This window comes from Harpegnathos saltator, unplaced genomic scaffold, assembly GCF_003227715.2.
Source record: "Harpegnathos saltator strain DR-91 unplaced genomic scaffold, Hsal_v8.6 scaffold31, whole genome shotgun sequence".
Taxonomy (NCBI): Eukaryota; Metazoa; Arthropoda; class Insecta; order Hymenoptera; family Formicidae; genus Harpegnathos; species Harpegnathos saltator.
This window is the reverse complement of record NW_020230106.1, coordinates 215,278-233,051: the sequence shown is the minus strand read 5'-3', so window position 1 is coordinate 233,051 and position 17,774 is coordinate 215,278. Positions and strand designations below refer to the sequence as shown.

General features: G+C 33.4%; 3 protein-coding genes across 5 annotated transcripts; 1 reads left to right on the top strand and 2 right to left on the bottom strand.

Moving 5' to 3' along the window:
• Window positions 1-1,209: 1,209 nt before the first annotated feature.
• On the top strand, window positions 1,210-4,828 carry LOC105189187 (pleckstrin homology domain-containing family A member 8). 2 transcript variants are annotated; one of them, XM_019844144.2, is made up of 8 exons: window positions 1,210-1,431; window positions 1,590-1,645; window positions 2,059-2,180; window positions 2,281-2,431; window positions 2,542-2,637; window positions 3,875-4,227; window positions 4,558-4,717; window positions 4,798-4,828. In XM_019844144.2, exons 1-6 carry the CDS (start codon window positions 1,290-1,292, stop codon window positions 3,938-3,940), a joined length of 633 nt encoding a protein of 210 aa, XP_019699703.1. In that variant the 5' UTR covers window positions 1,210-1,289; the 3' UTR covers window positions 3,941-4,227; window positions 4,558-4,717; window positions 4,798-4,828. The 2 variants fall into 2 exon arrangements, with proteins under 2 accessions (XP_019699703.1, XP_011149437.1); XM_011151135.3 differs by having other exon boundaries at window positions 2,542-2,765.
• A 695-nt stretch (window positions 4,829-5,523) lies between these two features.
• LOC105189190 (protein brambleberry) lies at window positions 5,524-10,614 on the bottom strand. The gene is made up of 9 exons (XM_011151140.3): window positions 10,332-10,614; window positions 9,698-10,121; window positions 8,859-9,044; window positions 8,554-8,776; window positions 8,183-8,479; window positions 7,710-7,922; window positions 7,368-7,592; window positions 6,946-7,300; window positions 5,524-6,874 (listed from the first exon to the last, which is right to left on the bottom strand). Exons 2-9 carry the CDS (start codon window positions 10,082-10,084, stop codon window positions 6,733-6,735), a joined length of 2,028 nt encoding a protein of 675 aa, XP_011149442.1. The 5' UTR covers window positions 10,085-10,121; window positions 10,332-10,614; the 3' UTR covers window positions 5,524-6,732.
• A 524-nt stretch (window positions 10,615-11,138) lies between these two features.
• Window positions 11,139-17,391, bottom strand: LOC105189191 (protein SMG8). Of its 2 annotated transcripts, none has more exons than XM_011151142.3 (15): window positions 17,187-17,390; window positions 16,926-17,070; window positions 16,567-16,841; window positions 16,147-16,377; window positions 15,875-16,068; window positions 15,703-15,806; window positions 14,067-14,260; window positions 13,756-13,995; window positions 13,248-13,451; window positions 12,943-13,055; window positions 12,671-12,829; window positions 12,358-12,568; window positions 11,981-12,295; window positions 11,726-11,905; window positions 11,139-11,384 (listed from the first exon to the last, which is right to left on the bottom strand). In XM_011151142.3, the coding sequence occupies exons 1-15, from the start codon at window positions 17,225-17,227 to the stop codon at window positions 11,264-11,266; spliced, it is 2,727 nt and encodes a 908-aa protein (XP_011149444.1). In that variant the 5' UTR covers window positions 17,228-17,390; the 3' UTR covers window positions 11,139-11,263. The 2 variants fall into 2 exon arrangements, with proteins under 2 accessions (XP_011149444.1, XP_025155770.1); XM_025299985.1 differs by having other exon boundaries at window positions 11,304-11,370; window positions 17,187-17,391.
• Between the last annotated feature and the right edge of the window lie 383 nt (window positions 17,392-17,774).

Genomic DNA, 17,774 nt, shown 5'->3' with positions numbered 1-17,774 from the left:
GAAAATGAGAAAGGAAACAAAGAGGATAAGAACGTAGACAAAAATAATGGTTACCAGGAAACTACGAGGTTGTATTTGATTCTTTTATATACTATTTTCCATTAATATATATACATTTTTTAGATATTTTAATTGAGACATATATTGTAAAAATCCACTAAAGTCTGTAAAATTCCACTTCTCAAAATTTAAAATTCACATATTAGTGAATGCTTTTAAAATTACTATGTAAAAAAGTTTTTAACTCTTTATATTCTTTAATGATATAAGATGCTATTGTTATTCCAATGATTTATATTTGTTTGTTACATTTATATTTACTGTATATTATAAACTATTTATCATAAATAAAAGACTCGCCAGTTCTTTTTCATTTTAAACTAAAGGATTTAAACAATTTTTCATATATTTTTAAACTTTATTCGGACCCAAAAAAAATTATCAACTCAAAGAAAGTTTAACAATCTATATAATGTGTTAAGTCGTAATTATTCTTGTATATTTTTATATTATTAGTGGAAATGGTTATAGCCAAATTTGCATGTATGTACCGATCCATAGTATGGACATTAGTATAATAAATCTTATCACACGATGTTCAAAATTTTGCAATGTCATTTCTCAGCACAATGATTCGAAAAAAAAGTTTTCTTTCACAGTTCGCATTTGCGATAAAAAATCTATTGAATGAAAGTAGTTGTGTCCTTCGGCTAAGTTTCTCTGTATTGTTTTTCACTTAATTGCCTATTGTCTAACTGCTCTCTCCTGTACCATTTTGTTCCACGTTTTGTTTTTGCCAGACAGGACATAGGTCGTAGACATCTGACCGTAGTCACGATTCCGTAACTAAATAGTTTAACTTTTACTCGGTGGATTAATTTTCTCACATTGTCTTTAATTTTAATTTTCGCTTCCAAAGCTTACTGTAATTTTTCAATGTTAAAAATTATATATGTTTTTTTAATTTAAAATATAAAATCTGTAAGTACTAGCATATATACTCTTCACTAGTACTGCTGAATACCTAATTAATACATTCCCATACAATATGATTCAATAATAGCAATTTATATTATTTCTCCTCTCTAAAACAATTTTTTATACAAAATAAAATTTAGTGTGGGATTTGATGTTCCCGCGTACTACTCAAGATAACACCTAGTAGAAAAATCTTGTCAACGATTGGCAACACTGATGTAATAGTAATACTTCGCTATTTCAGAATCTATCAAATTCATACTTCAAGTGATAAAACTAAATAGAATTATAATTATAGAATATGTCCAAACATGTCATCCTTCAGTTCGGCTATGCAAGAAATTTCTACGGGAGCAAAATCCGATGATAGAATACAATTTCCTGAGATAATTGACGGCAAAATAAACACTGAAGAATTTTTACAAGCTGCACGTGATGTCGTGCACACAATTCGTACGTATTCCTTTAAAATTTTAATATCAAATTATATAACATAAAGATAATCGAAAATTCAAACATTTCGTTAAAAATTTTTTTAAATATGTCTTATGTTTAAATATGTTTTAAATATGTGACAATTTGCAAGCATAAAGAGCTAATTTATGTTTCAGATAAATTGGGCAAATTATTTGCCCCTGTACGATATGATATGCAAGGCAATATTGATGTAAGTAAACACTAACTGTCTAATAAACGAAATGTTAATAATATATTAGCAAATTGACACCAGATTCAATTAGAATGTCATGCTAAATTTATAGCCATCTGTGTTTGCATCAAACTTGTGTTCTATTGACGAAGCCTACTAACAGCAAATTGATGACAAAAAACCAAACATGATCTGTAATGTTTTATTTATATATATTTAAATGATTGTAGAATAACAGATCCTGTTTGATTTCTGTTGTCATTCTGCTAGTAGATTTTGTTGTGTTGCTGCTAGCAAGCCGCTGACAAAATTTACAGCAGATACTGCGAAAATCTGCTGCAGGTTGTTTGGTGGAGTTAATACTAATACAAACTTAAACTACCTGAGTTGCTATAGGATTGAACATATGTATATTTCTCTTTTAATTACAGAAACTCACAACTAGATATTCTATGGATAAAAACAGTAACTCAACATTACAAGACATGATTTTACTTGAAAAATCTACTGAGAAAGATCTTATTGCAGTTGATGCTTTAATGTGGTTAAGAAGGTATAAGTATATTACATATTATCTTCTATATTTATATATGTGTGCATGCTCACATATGGTTTTTCTTTTAATATTTATAACATTTGTTAATGTCGTTTAGGGCTTTACATATGATATTATTATTTTTTGAAAAAATTGTGGAGGATCATAAAGCAGGAAAAGCAACAGAAGATTTAGTTGCATTTCTCAAAGAGGCATATCACAAAACCTTAGAGCCTTATCATGGTTGGATGGCACAGCAATTATTTAATGTGAGTACAAATATTTTATTTATTGTTAATATGATTTTCATATGGTCAAATTAAAATATATGATAGAAATATAATGATATCATTAAGCCTAAATATTAACATTGTTATAGTTCTTATCACGTATGGCACCAACTCGTTCACAAGTTTTATTAGCATTAGCAGATGGAGAAACGGGGAAAGAAGAAATTACTCTGCACAATATAGAGGTATCTACGATAAAACTAAAGAAAAATGTATTAGCATTAAAGACATTTTATGATGACAATGAACTGGAAGTTACTACTGTGGTATAATGTGGAGTATATTAGAATGCAAAGAAATATGCCTATAGAAGGTATGTTTTTTATTATAAAAAGAATTAGAAAATATAAATTAATAAATTGTATCTAAAGAGAATCTAAGCAGTTTTATTCATGAAGATATATAAACTATAAACACACACAATAAAGGTCTATTAAAAAATTAGGACGTACTTATGTGAATATTGATAAGAATGAATAGAAAAACAGTATTTTCCTGTTTACTAAGTATTCTACTGCTGATTATTACTAATAGTAATATTGAATATACCGATGTCATAATTGCGGAAAATAATATTATTGATATATGTAAGATGGAAATTTTCAGTTTTCTCTAATGTGAAAACCTTTTAATGTATAATAACGTTAAAAGTATCGAAAATAAGATAGCTATAAAGGAGAACTCGTTTCCTTGCGGAGTTGAGTTTTCTGAAGTTCTGTTCAGAAAAGAGAGGAAGATAGATTCGAGACATCGTATTTCGGGATTATTATAAAAATTCTGATTTACTTGAAAAACCGAAACTACGTCGTTGCCGGCTGTCCAGCTAGATAAAATAAGCTGACATCTTCAGTCGCCTCATACATATATACTAATATCTTTCTGTAATATCGCACAGTATACAACGAGCAGCCAATGCGGCGCTGTAAAACGCCGTTATTCGCCGCGTATCGACGAACGCAAGACATGAGAAAACTAGGAGTAATTTTTTATATAACAATAATATTACAATTATACAGGGTGAGGAAAAAAGATGGGAACCCTTAAAAATCTCGAAAGATATAAGTTTTATAGAAAAGTGTTTCAGACAAAAGTTATAAGGCCGTTATCAGTCTGAAGAAAATCTTCCGTGGTTGAGATATATATATATAACATTTTGACATGTTTTGACGTGTGTATAGTAATATCTTCGTGTTTAATTTCGCGTACATTAATAATCACAAGATTATTAATATTCGGTGACTTTTACAAAAGCGAGAAAAATAGTCATTATATTTCTCTCCTCGACCTCAATTAACCAGATTTTTCTTTTCTTCTTCAAAAGAAATTTCTCGTAAAACATACAAAAAACAGATCATTTTAATTACGATAAAATATTCTAAATTTTAATCTCAATTTATTTTTAATTGTGATTTCTTTACACAGGTTTTCGAAGCTTCGATAAATAAAAAACAACATTGGAATTTCGGAACGACCAATGTTATTGCATAAAAGAAGTCGCAAAAAGAAAAACAAAGGCGTAATGTAATACATACGCAGAATGACAGTTGTTTGCCTCTTCAGCAGAAGCAGACTTCGGGAAAGGGCGAATTTTTCATTTTTTATCTTCTTTATAAGAGATAATCAATTTGTAATGGTTCGTTCGTCGAAGATCGTCAAGAGAACCGAGATGGTGGCACGTGGAGATAACGCAACAATAAATCCACCGTATTATTTTCGCCATAGCAGCAGAAAATCGGCGAAATCGCAGATTCCCGAAGATATTCCGGAGAAAAATGGTAAGTTATATTCGAAAAAATATTAATTAATAATTTTTAGCCTAATATTTTTATAAGCAATGTCGTTGGATAGTGTGCAATGGATAAATTTTTAATTATCTAGTTATCTACAATTTTTTTTTAATTCCTAGTTATCTACGAGCATTTCTCTTTCTGTTTATAATTTTTCAAGATATTAACTGACAACGATAAAAATATATAGAAATATTATACAAAGATTATATCTTTTAATCAAATTTTATATTTATACCTGATGTGAGACAGTACATTGGTTTTAAAAAGATGCACTTTTACATAAATGATAACATTATTTCTGTTTTTCTTTTATAGTTAATGAGAGATCTTCAATAGGAGTAACGGACAACTGGTCTAATGGAAAATTCAAGTACTGTAGTTGTTGCTTCATTGGAACGCTTGCAGTAACCTTTTGCATCATATTTATTAGCACACTGTTTCCGTATCCTCTACATGCATCATGCATTGTAAAATGGTAATCTTAATGTATATAATGTGTGTGTATAGAAATATGAAGAAAATTAGTATTTAAAAAATTTTGTTTTAATTTTCCAGGAAATTCGACGAAAATTGCACGTACGTGATGCAAAAATTCCGATGGCAAATAATGCATTCGCCCTCTTGGAACACCTGTCGGCAACGCAATGATTGCGTATACCTGGTAAAGACACGATTTTATCATCAGACGTAGATTGGTATTAATATGTCGTCATATAATAGCTCCAGACATCTGCAGAAGAAAATATGATCAGAGCGACGCATGTTACTTTGTACCCGAAGGCACATGAGAAAATTAAGATCGTCTTCAAAGAAGTGAACAACACATGTCTCGCTACGGTAAATTCTCGATCGAATAATCGAAATTAATCTACGGTGATAACATCTAATAGCTGCTAGAAAATGCGCCAAGTTACATAAAATATCTGATCATTGCTGTATTAACTTTTAATATGTTAAATACCACGCTGAATTCACGTCTCACTAGACCACTAGAATTCTTAAGTATTATTAACGTAAATAATGTTAGTAGTAAATATATCCGTTTGAATATGTAGGCTGATTCTGTGTCAAACAAATGGTTCCTGATATTCGATTATGGCGTGAATTATTGCAACTTGCGCAACTTGGTAGTGGGAACCGGTCTTGACAGATATGGGAAGTTCCTAGAACTAACAAGCAACGCTGTTTGCACGCAATTTAACATGGCGGTCTGCGGATGAAAGGTCAAAACTCGTTGTTTATGTGATTCTTAAGATCTATATTGATGGCTAGAATATTGCGAACATAGAAACAGGAATTTGTATTTGTATCAATTTACATGGTTTCATACAAGTGTTACAAAAAACATTTACATGTCATTTTATGCTTTGTAATGTCTTTCTAGAGTAATAAATTATATATCGCTATGTATTAGATATTTTATAGCCTGCATTGAACACGGAGATGCGCAATTTTATTGTTACGTATAGTATTAAGAAAAATAGTAAGAAATCGGTGTGAAGATACTTTACACATAACATATATATAATTGAAAAACGTACGGTTCATGTACGACAAGTATTATTAGAACTACCGTTTTTTCTTTTTTTATAACTTTCATGATTTTTAAGTATACTTTCACCTCCAACAAATTATATAAATTACGATAATAAAATAAATTAATTATAAACTATAAATAACGCTATTATTACATTACATAAACATAGAATAAAGATACTTACGCTCGAAATAGCATTTATAAGAAATACGAAAAGAAACGTATAATCTCTTATTCTATAAAATTTGGATATTATATAATTCGATCAATGATTAATTTTTTACTAAACATATCACACTGCGTATGCCATGAATAGAAGAAAAAATTTTATTGTTATTATCATAAACAAGTGTACTAAGACTGTGAATCCTTTTTTAATACATTCGCTACCTGTTATATCAATTTCTCTCATAAAAATTTTTATATAAAAATACATACGGTTTCGCGGATACTTTGATATCGATATTTAACATTAATATGTACGAGTGCAAACGCATGCGCGCGCGTACAAAAATTAATTTTATACATAACTGTTTTGTCTTTCTTAATATCCTTCTGTTAAATATGCCTTACAAGTGTTTAACTTTCTTCATTGAAATGTACGAAACATCAAAATGTTATCAAAATATTATTTTTCTTTGAATGTTTCGGATTTTTTTTATTAATTCAGTCATGAGAAACGCACAGCTAGACACAGATGCGGCTAGCCGGAAACTTTTGGTAACTATCGATATATTGATTAAGGCGTTCGCGCGAGGCATTCTGTATTATGTTAAATCACTTAAAATTTAACATAATCTGTAAGTACCGTTTTCAAGATATGCTGCGAGCGTATTAATCGCCTAATATGCTGCTGAGCATGACTGGAGGATCAATTGTCACACTATCCAACGCTTACTATGAACCTCAAATTCAATTTTAATGGGAACTTATACATTCCCAGCTCTCTTCTTTCAGTTACCAATGAGAGATGTACCGCTAGCATGATGGTAGCAATAGTTTCTTCCAGGCGATGCGATCATTCGACATTGTTTGCCAGCCCTCGTTGTTGCCAAACAGGTGAATGTTCTCGGCGATGTGAATGACGGAGTAACACTATATCGCACAAGTTTGTTAGTTATTTACCAAATCGTAATGACTTTCTAGCTTCTAAAGATCTCACGTACCTTTTGGATTGCATTGGATCCATTTTACGCAGACGACGTCTGAGTTCGTAAGCGTCCACTAAGTCATTAATGTTATGGTCATCATTGTTGTTGCGCTCGTTCTCATCATCGCCGTCATTGTCATTGTCGCTATGGTCACTGTTATCGTCATCATCATACTGCGTTGTATTTATTATATTGAAGGAATTATCCATGTCCGAGATCATAGTCGGCAATTCCCGGTTATTCAAATAGTTACGAATGACGTCCTCGCGTTTCTTCTTCGACGGCTGGTACGAACAGGAGAGCTCCTCGTGTGCATTTGAACTTTGTCGACTCCATGAAATGGCCGATTGTACTAAAGCATTGATCTTTTCTGAAAAATAACGGCGATTACAAGTTAATCTCTTTTACATTATTTTCTGACTAAATCGAGAATATACCTGCGCAGCGATTTGCTTTAGAAACAATGAAACTATAAAGTTCCCGAATTCTTTTCATTAATCTCGTGTGCAGTGGCGCCTTTGAAATGGAATTGGAATACGACGACGATGTGTATTCGTGCGCATCTCTGTTCGAATGTCCGTTCTGATAGGCCAAATCAGCCGATTTCGTATTCAATCTGCTTGGCCCAAAGATACGTTGTATTCCCAGCATTATAAAATGCACTGTGTTAAAGAGAACGCGTTAAGTTAGACGTAAGTTTATGAATTTCATGTTACAGATCTTGCGGTTGAAGTCTATATGCATCTATAATTGTGATATGTACAATACACATAACTTACTCCCAGTGATTAAGAATATTAACACTGTCATAGATGTAAAATCTAAGGAAGCTTCCATGCCATGTTTCAAATAAGTTATGAGATTCACTGGCACGATACCCATGATGGTAGCTCTGGTCAAAAAGGGCGCTTGTAAAAAGGAAGCGACTATCATTGCTACTAGTATGTAAATGACGTGTAAAACCGTACGATACACTCTCTGCACTTGTTCACCTGAAAGCAGAAATCGCATGATATTAGATGTGGTAGTCAAGATATATTCCAAATTTATACTTGTATATTTTACATGCTGTATGTTTACATGTGGGCATTTATACCAAAACCAAGAAACATTTTGTAACTCTGAAAAAGCCGATTTTTCGATCTATATTTACTACAAGCAGTTTTTACTTAATATAATGAGTGCTTCTTACCATGTAAATCTTGAATTTACGTTTTTTAATACTCTATATGTCAATATGTAATATACCTACCAGTGTCTCCAATATAATCAGTAATCCATCCTAACTTTTGATCCATTTCTTTACGCATTGTGTCAGTGACATTCCAGATATATTGAATAGTATCATTGATTTGCGTAAGTTTGTGCAACGTTTGTTCATACTGCACGATTGTTCTCTCGTGTCTGTCCAATATATGACTAGTGCTGCTTTCGATCTTCTCCCAGATTAATTGCGCTTGTTCCTGTATTTGAATCAAGTCTTGCAGGATCTCTTGATGGTTAGCTCCACGCTCGATAGATTGTTGTTCAAGGTCCTCTTGTGCCTTTTCTGAAGAATATATTATAATTAATTTGGAGAAATCTTATGTAAAGCAAAAATTTACATTAGAAGATATTTATCACCTAATCTATTTTTTATGTTCTCTGTCATGGCGGCGAGTTGAGCGTGTCCAGATCGTATCAATGCTTTTTCATCATTCAACTCTCTTAAATTCGTTGTCACAAGATTGTGAGCTGTTATCTGTGCATCCCTCAGATAATTCTGTTGCTCTAAAAGTGCTTTATTTCCTGCAGACAATGATAACAGTGCCTCTGTTGTTTGTTCTTCTAAGCGATCTTGACTTTGCTATTTGATACAATCAATAAAATCATAATGAAAATACTGATTTATATTCGAGATATAATAATAGAATAATAATAATAACAACCTTCAAGGAGTTCAATGCATCAATCTGGGAGTGTGCAGATTGCATTAGTTTGTTAACTGTCAATTCTGTAAGAGCCCTAAATTGTGTACCTCGAGTTGCATAACAAACTGCTCTCGCTCTGTTACTCATTAAATGATAGGCATTCCACATATCAGCATCCATATCGGTTGTACATTGTTTAAGAGACTAAAAAGATATAATTTATACTTTTATACTTACATGATAAGCAGTATATTAGGTATCTTATAAAAAATGCACACTTTCCTAGCACTATTTGGTTTATATATTTTCTTTTTTTTGATATTTTTAAGATTATAATTAATTTCCTATAATGTTAACATTTATGACCAAGTTAATTCAAGCACTGATGCAAGAGAGTAACTAAACCATGGTAGTATATTGGAACCCCAATCTTTGGGGAGGTCTTCAGGATTGAAGGGTGGGGGAACTGTGCAGGTTCTAACATGCACATGGAATTTACCCTCTCAATTTATGAAGGGTTCAGACAATCTGCAGTGGTATATATTGTAGTTCTATAGTTAGTATAAAGATAAATACTTGTTAACTCTTGTATATATTATCAATATTCTTGCATAATAAATCTGTTAAGTAAATTCTCAAGCTGTATATCGAAAAGTATAGGATAGCAAAGTATATTTCTTATTAAACGAAATAGATTACTTTTTTTCATGAAATAGAATTTAGTATAGAATTAGAATAGTAATAGAATTTAGTATAGAATAGGAAACAGAATATAGTCAGCCAAAAAATTGATAAGATATAATTTTCATTATGATATATATAGAAATACAAAATACATCAAAAAACAAAATACATACCATTTCTTCTGTGCAAGAAAACATTTTTCTGCCTTCTACTGCAGATTGACAATTAAGAAGATTGACACTAAGCTTAGCTAATTGTTCCTCTGTCATATCACTGCAGGATGTTCTTATTTTCATTACAACTTTGTGCTGACAAGTTTCCAGTGGAGAAGATACTTGAATATCTGTGAACTTTGCAGCTTCTTGAAGAAACTTCTCATCTTCTGTCATTGATTCGTAAGGAATTGAAACCAAAGGTACACCATCTGCCACCAAAACAGTTGTATCGTCTGTTTTTGTTTGCCATATCCAATCTAATACCGATGTACTCCCAAGTTCACAGTTAAATAATACGATAAATATCAATAATAACAGCTTACAGTACATTTTAATGTACATCATACTTAACTAAACACTCAAGTAACACTCAATTTGCTGCCTGAAAAAATGTTCTCAAGTAATATTTTGGCAAAATTTATAGTTTTGTATAATTATTGATTAAAAATATTTCAAACCTATAAAAATTACACAGAATCAATTATTTGACAACAGTAAAGTAAAGTAGATAAATTATGTATACACATATATACATATTATTTTGACAATAGCAGTAAGTTTGTTAAAAGTAACGTTACAAAACTGAACGTACCACTAAAAAATGTTACTAAAAATAGATAATACGTCGAAGTGAACTAATCACCTCGTGACTATTCTATTATTCTCGTATCACAATTTCACACGTTGAGCGAATATTAGACATAAGTTGTTCCTATGATTTTTTACGATCTCGCAGAAAAATCGATGGTTTCTATCACGTCATCGCGAATTTTGCATACGTGAGCAACGAAAATAACCACCTTCTCGATTCAAATGCAGTGACAAGTACTTTATTCTTGTTTTGGCTTGTGCGCCGGTGACGGTTATGTCTATTGCACATGGCGGACTCACTTTTACCGCGAATTTCGCTAGTTATATTCATTCCAAAAACAATTCAACAATTCTCTACGGCATTTCTTTCATCTTTCATTGTCCATTTCGCAAATAAATATTTTACTAAATTATGAAAGAATTCGAAAAATATGAAAATTGTCTTTGTAAATAAAATTTGTAACGATATTGAAGGAACATAGGAGCCAATTACAAATGTGAATTCCTCACATGTGACCATTACAATTTTAAATACGACCAATCAGCACGATCGTGCAGGTTGTGAGATTTAAATTGACGTTGATTTAAATTGATAATTGCGAATAGCACGCGCGCTTTTTAAAAATTTAAGATAGAATTTGTCGTATAAAATAATCATTATCCACATCATTTTTTATAATATTCAACAAAAATAAGGTACATATTTTTCTATGGAATGTATGTTAGGTACTATCCTATTTTTAATATTGTCTATTCGTATTCTGATAATTGAAAGGAAATAAAAACAAAAATTACTTATTTGTTTTATTTTTTAATAATTTCTTCAACAAGTTCTCGTCTTTATTCTTTTAAGTTCCTCATCATTATATATACCAACGCAATTTAACAATCAATTATAAAATAATGATTAATAGAAAATAATAAATAATCGTCTTATTTTTTCTCTGGCACAACTTCACTGATACCATACATTCCAGCTAACAAACGTCCATGAGAGGTAGGTACTGGTTCCTTGGGTACTAAATATGGTCCTTTCTCACCTATATATACATAACTGCAAAACTTATAAGGAAAAATTTAACTTGTTTATTGCATTTACGAATTATTAAATGAAAAGGAAAAATCGATTAAGTAGAAGGCGAAACTGCTATTCCCCCTGTAAACAGAAGATTGAAAGAGAAAATAATTACAGATTTTGATATATATATTTGTACAAGAGTAAAAGCATTTATCACAGATATCGTTTCATAATTTTCATTCCTTTTGACAAAATTTGTTTCTTAGGGATTTTATCTAGCTACATTTTTCAGAATCTATTCTTTCAGATACCGGACGTTAGAAGTAACGTAAATCTTCCGCGAGTATTAACGGCTTCAAAAATGTAGATAAGGATACGGTAATCTCAAGATCCAATATGCACTCTGCGAGAGTTTAATCGGTTCTTCGCATCCAGTGACGAATATTGGACAAGGTGGTGGGCCAGGTTGTACCCGGGGATTCAATGTGACGTGTACAGGTGCTTTAGGCGTTACAACATGGATTCTCATTAATTGCGCAATTAATGGCTTAGTTGACCTAAACGAAGGAAAGAAGGAGATATCAATCTTATCTAGATGATTATATTAAACGTGTAATGTAAATTCAACGAACCTGCACGGGCACGGAAAGTACAGCGGCATGTCTGCCGTACTAGAGGTAACTTTGTTCCCACTGTCTTTCACGATCCCGCTTCCAGTTGCCTTCAGCACCTTGTCGGGTGCAGAAGCCATAAATCTGTGTCCACGTGGGCATTCGTACTCCACGCCGACAAATATCTTAACGACGAATTCCTTACCACCTTTCGACTTCCGACCACGAATAGGATTTGCATTCTGAAAGTTTTTACCTCGTGGACAATAACTGCCATGAGCTCCATGGTCATTAATCGTAGGCCATAAAGAGCTTCGTTCTTTTTGATGTTCTAATCTGTAATAAACATTTTGGGTTGTTACAAATATCATCCAACCCTGAATGAAATTTCATCTCACCTCACTGTTACATCCCACGGTAGTAGAAATGCGGATGTTGGTAATACACCGGTCTGATGTTGCAGTCCTAAGTTATGAGAATAAAGACTACTAGGTCCGAGACATACCAATGACCAGCTGGAGAACTGCGGTAACAAGCCAATCGGTGATTCGGTGTGTAACATTCCCGGCAAGTATTCCGTTGTTGATGGTTGCCTGACCAGCGACTTTTCTATAACGCACATATGTATTTATAATTCACATTTTCCATTCACATTCTTCAAACAGTTGCGCAGTAGCAAAATAGTAACAGCGAAAAAATAAAGTTGAGCACCTTTCGAGTTTTCGGCGTCGCTATCGGTAACTTCTATGACGACTTTGTGCGCATCACTAGGCGTAAGACTCGTCTTATTGCTTAATCTAGGGATATCTTCTTCGATCGGGTCACTCGTTACCGGCGACTGGCCACCACTACCATAATCTGTAATTTCACCTATAACATTCCCGGAAAAAAATAATAGTTTGTTCATTAGCAAGGAATTAATAATTCGGTTACTGTATTATTATTGGATGAATTTTATGTTTTACTTAAGTGTTATTGCTTACCGTTTAAGCTGTCGCCTCCTAAACTGCAAGCTTGCGTATGTCCTTGAGGTGTAGAAGATCCAGTACGACTGAAGGAATCGTGACGTTTCGTTGAAGAGAATAATTGTGCTGCTCTGCATAAGAAAAAATATATTAATTATTGTAGTTATATCGAATAGAATCTCAATACAAACTACAAAAAATATCAAGAAAAGTGAGATACGAATATTCTACTAATTGGGTTCTACAACTATTTAGGTCACCCTCTTGTGTGACTCAATAGATTGAATATGAAAAATTTCGCAAATTCGTAAAATATATTCTACCTAAAGTTATGAGTGCTGGGTTGAAACACAGGAAATTGTATGCTCTCCAATTGCGTACAACCGCACTGTTTCGCCAGCAATTGGAAATAGTCGTAATTGGCCTGTTTCAGACTAAAGGGGTCCTCTCTCGAACTTTGATATCGACCACAGTTGCAGGCACATACGTATCTGACACCACTGCAATGTTCTCGAGCAGGTAATTCACTGCGGATGAAAGGAAAGATTCTTGATGACCGCTGGTTAATGTTTCGCAGAAGATACATATATAATGCGATTAACTGATTGAAATTGTGGTTGACTAAAATAATCTATTATCAAGTAAATTGTGATTACATACAACAGTTCCAATCAATTACTCTGATTTGATTACTTATATAGTGATTAATAATAAATTTCATCAATCGATTAAATTATTCATACATTTACATACATGACGATTAATTATATTTTAGTCAACTAAGATTTCTTAATTAATTAATATCTGACACTGTCAACGTATGCTACATACTTATCATCATCTCTGGGCTCTGCCTGTTCACCACCTCCAGCACCCTCGCTACCGCCTCTGTGGATGGGGTTCGTGCAAGGATGACCAGTGAGCGAGAGAACTTCACACATTTGCCGGCCAGCACGCCAGTGCTTATCGCACTCGGCCTGTAGTTTCTCACTGAATTCCTCGAACAACGGGCCGCGCGCATGCATCTCGAAAACCGCCATTGCATGTGCCAACTTCGATTCGTGGTATGCTCTGAAAACAATTTTAGTTGGACGCATGCAACGTTTTCGAATCGCGATGATATTTCATTGATAAAACTCTACCTTGTGTAGTGTTGTGGCAAGTTCTCCTGATATGTTTGCAAAGCTCTTGGAAGTACCTTGCTGCATCTACTTTTGCTGAACTTTACATCGGTATCTAACAAGTTATGAAGCGCCAACAGTTCTTTATCGGTGCTGTGAATGAAGTAGTCGAAGACCTTGTTCGCCACTTGACAAAACACGCTAAAGGTCGGTATCTGTTTATTTTTTAAGCCATTTGCATTAAGAGATTTGAAAAATATTTATATTACTGAATCTTCTACTTTTTAAACTGATGTTATGTCCAATAAAATATATGGGAAACACGGATTTTGTGATTCGATCTAGCCTCGGCTCGATCATTCTTTTTTAATACGATGGTAGTTCGAAAAGTTCTCGGCCTGACAAAGAAAACATATGATATTTGACAAAATGTTTTTTTATTTTTCTACATAGTTCCCTTTCAACTCAATACACTTAGACCAACTGCAATCGAAGATGTGTGAGCGGGTGCATTGTCATGATGGAAAAGCACTTTTCTTTTTGCCAAATGAGAACGTTTGGACTTATTAGTATCGTTCAGTTATTCCAGCAATGCTGCATAATACTTTCCGTTGATGGTTTTGCCTTTTTGTAGATAGTCTATAAGCATCACACCCTTCGAATCCCAAAAAACAGTCGCCATCACTTTTCCGCCCGATGGAACTGTTTTTGCCTTCTTTGGAGCACTTCCACCTGTTTCCGCCCATTGTTTGGACTATTGTTTCGTCTCTGGCGTGTAGTGATGAATCTATATTTCATCAAGTGATGAATCGTCGCAGAAATTCGGTCGAATTGCATTTAAACATGTCCAAGCACTCCTGAGAAATATTCATGCGAGTGCGTTTTTGATCAACCGTTAGCAAACGCGGCACCCATCGCGCTGAAAGCTTTCTCATGTGCAAATGTTCGTGTAAGTTGTTGTTAACACGATCTATTGAGATCTTTGCAATGGCAGCAAGCTCACGCACTTTCATTCATCGATCACTTAACACGGCATTGTGGATTTTTGCGATGATTTCCTCAGTCGTAGCGATTTTTGGGCGTTCAGCGTCATAAATGAACGAACGACCAAGTTTGAATTCAGCAACTTATTTCTTCACCGTTGAAAACGATGGTGAACTCCTCTTCCAAAGTGGAATCCAGCTCGTCTTTTATTTGAGCGTTAAATGTGGGCTTTCAAAACGAAGTACTTTATCACTGCGCGATACTCGACTTTATCCATTTTTCGAGAAACACCAAATCTTGCTTCCTTTCCTCGAACACAACAAACAAATGACTGAAGGCATCTGTCTGTAACGTTACGGTAGGCTCTCTGGAGGATCAAACTTGAGAAAAATCATAGCCAGTTGATATTCCTGGCGTGGATATTCCTATCTCTGTGTCAAATCGAGAACTTTTCGAACAACACTCGTAATTCAAAATTTTGCGTAGTTGTTTGCAAAATGACAAACAACTTTCGTGTTCAGATCTAATCTCCATATACATGCGCGTTTTTCTATCTAGTAACAGACATGTTGTATTTGCTTCTGATGCAAATGAATGAAACATAATCGGAAACGGCGATATGTTCGATGTTAAAATAATATTTAGATCAATGATATAATTCACGAAGAAATACCTCGAAAGAAGCAGGCACGGAATGTCGTCCGACATTGTCATCAAATCCTCTCGCAAAGGCCAAATCGATGTGTTGTTGCAAAAACAATCTGAAGGAGTGAGGTTCTGTAAATAGATGAACATTATGTTTCCATGTACATCAATATATGTCGCTTATTTTGTTTTCATCTTACCTTCTTCAACATCATCTGTTGTAATGTTTGAGTCCAAACTAATAAGACTTCTTGATGTTGAACCACCGGAACTTACTTTGCAACTTTGTATTAACTTTCTTGCCATGTAACCCAACATATCGCTTGATTCTGTACTCCCAGTATGCACATAAACAAATTCTTGATTAGCTGGTATCGCAAACAAAGAATTTGAGCTAAAAATAAAACAATGCAATCTCAATATCTTTTTATCAAATATGTGTTTTTGCCTTATATTACATGTTATCTCATACCTAATATTGGTAACAATCCTATTTTTCCTTAATGTATGATAAATCTGATCCTCAAGGGAATGCTCCAACTTTTTGATATTAACATCACTGTTTGGATTCTGAAATACTACAGGACAGCTTTCAAAATAAAATAGAACTCGAGGTGAGCAAGGTCTGACATTTGAAATCCAATCCTTGGGTAGATTATGAATGCAACTTAGTACATCAGAAAGTTGAGGAGAAACTTTTTGTCTATGAGAAAAAAATCATTGCATCAATTATTAGAGGAACATTTATGACCTCTAAACTTTACACACATATATATATATATATATATATATACATATATATATATGTGTTCATTTACATATCCTTTAGCATACACTTTCAATATTCTGAATTAAATAAATGAATTTTACAAGATAAGTATCCGATATTAACCTGATTATATCCATAGCTCTAAATAAATGCATATAGCTGTAGTCAAAATTATATGTGGGATGAGTAAGGACAATTACATGAGATATATGAAAAAGTACTAGAAGGGCTCTAGCATATTTATCTCTCATATGTGCCCATACACTGAGGAAATCTTTGCAGTCTTGTTTCTCTGTGAATTTGTCATACTCCGCTAAAACTGTATGAGTATCCAAAAATCCTCTCAAATGCAAGTAAACTGTCTTTTCTTTAGTATTGTAATATCCTTCAATCTCACACTACATGAAAAATATACCTTTAATTAGAATTAACTTGCTACTTAATAAAAAGTTCTAAGAATTTAGAAAGAGAATGTTTCTTACCAAAGAATCTTCATCAATTTTAGGCTCATCCAAGAGTTTCACTTCAAGTACAGAACTAAGCATGTCTGTCTTGCATCCTTTTGCTCGATATTGTGACTTTCCAAATACTGACACAACCACTATTTTTTTGTCAGTATGCGTAAAACTGAATTTAATGTAAAAATAATCATCAGAACATTAATTTTATAAGATAGACGATTCTTAATAAATATTCCTAATTATATAAACATCTCTATTTGCATCTTATAAATAATTGTTTACCTATCAATGTTACATGGTAGTTTAAATTTGCGTGGTCGCATTTTGTCTGACCGCTCCTATTTATGTTTTGATAATAAATAAGGTGCAGTAAGGAAGAGCGAGCTGTCATATATAACAACTGGTTAAAGTTTAGTTTATATGCCAATCTAGAAGAAGAGAAAGCTGCATCGGGTATCTATTCGATACAGCACGATTGGACACAAAGGTTGCGTTCAGAAAACAAAGCGCTCACTGAGCGCTTAGTAACTATTGGTCCTTACTGTTAGATCCTTACATTCAGACCAATAACGTTGACGAATTACTCAACCGTTGTGTTTTCTGAACGCAGCCAATGGCTGCATTCAGCAAACTCAACAGTTGGACAACATTACTAGATTTACCACTGAATCTTGCTCCTGATTGGTAAATACTTCTGGGTCTATGAAGAATCTAAAAGAATGCTCCAATCACAGACAATAATCACTAAGCGCTCTCTGATCACTTTGTTCTACTGAACGCGGCTATTGTGCGAGACCGCGCTTGTCAAGTACGCTATTATGGTTGTAGCACGGACATAAACCGCCTGAAAGTGGATGTAGCACGGACAGC

Bases quoted from the DNA above. Each gene is read 5' to 3' on its own strand.
- LOC105189187 (XM_011151135.3), top strand. From the start codon at position 1,290: ATGTCATCCTTCAGTTCGGCTATGCAAGAAATTTCTACGGGAGCAAAA. The intron at 1,432-1,589 runs GTACGTATTCCT...TTTATGTTTCAG, and splicing joins TGATGTCGTGCACACAATTC to ATAAATTGGGCAAATTATTT. The intron at 1,646-2,058 runs GTAAGTAAACAC...TTTTAATTACAG, and splicing joins ATATGCAAGGCAATATTGAT to AAACTCACAACTAGATATTC.
- LOC105189190 (XM_011151140.3), bottom strand. From the start codon at position 10,084: ATGATGTACATTAAAATGTACTGTAAGCTGTTATTATTGATATTTATC. The intron at 8,777-8,858 runs GTTGTTATTATT...TGTATCAAATAG, and splicing joins ATGCATTGAACTCCTTGAAG to CAAAGTCAAGATCGCTTAGA. The intron at 7,923-8,182 runs GTAGGTATATTA...TTCTGCTTTCAG, and splicing joins TGATTATATTGGAGACACTG to GTGAACAAGTGCAGAGAGTG.
- LOC105189191 (XM_011151142.3), bottom strand. From the start codon at position 17,227: ATGCGACCACGCAAATTTAAACTACCATGTAACATTGATAG. The intron at 16,069-16,146 runs GTATGAGATAAC...TTTTATTTTTAG, and splicing joins AGGATTGTTACCAATATTAG to CTCAAATTCTTTGTTTGCGA. The intron at 15,807-15,874 runs GTAAGATGAAAA...ATCTATTTACAG, and splicing joins AACAGATGATGTTGAAGAAG to AACCTCACTCCTTCAGATTG.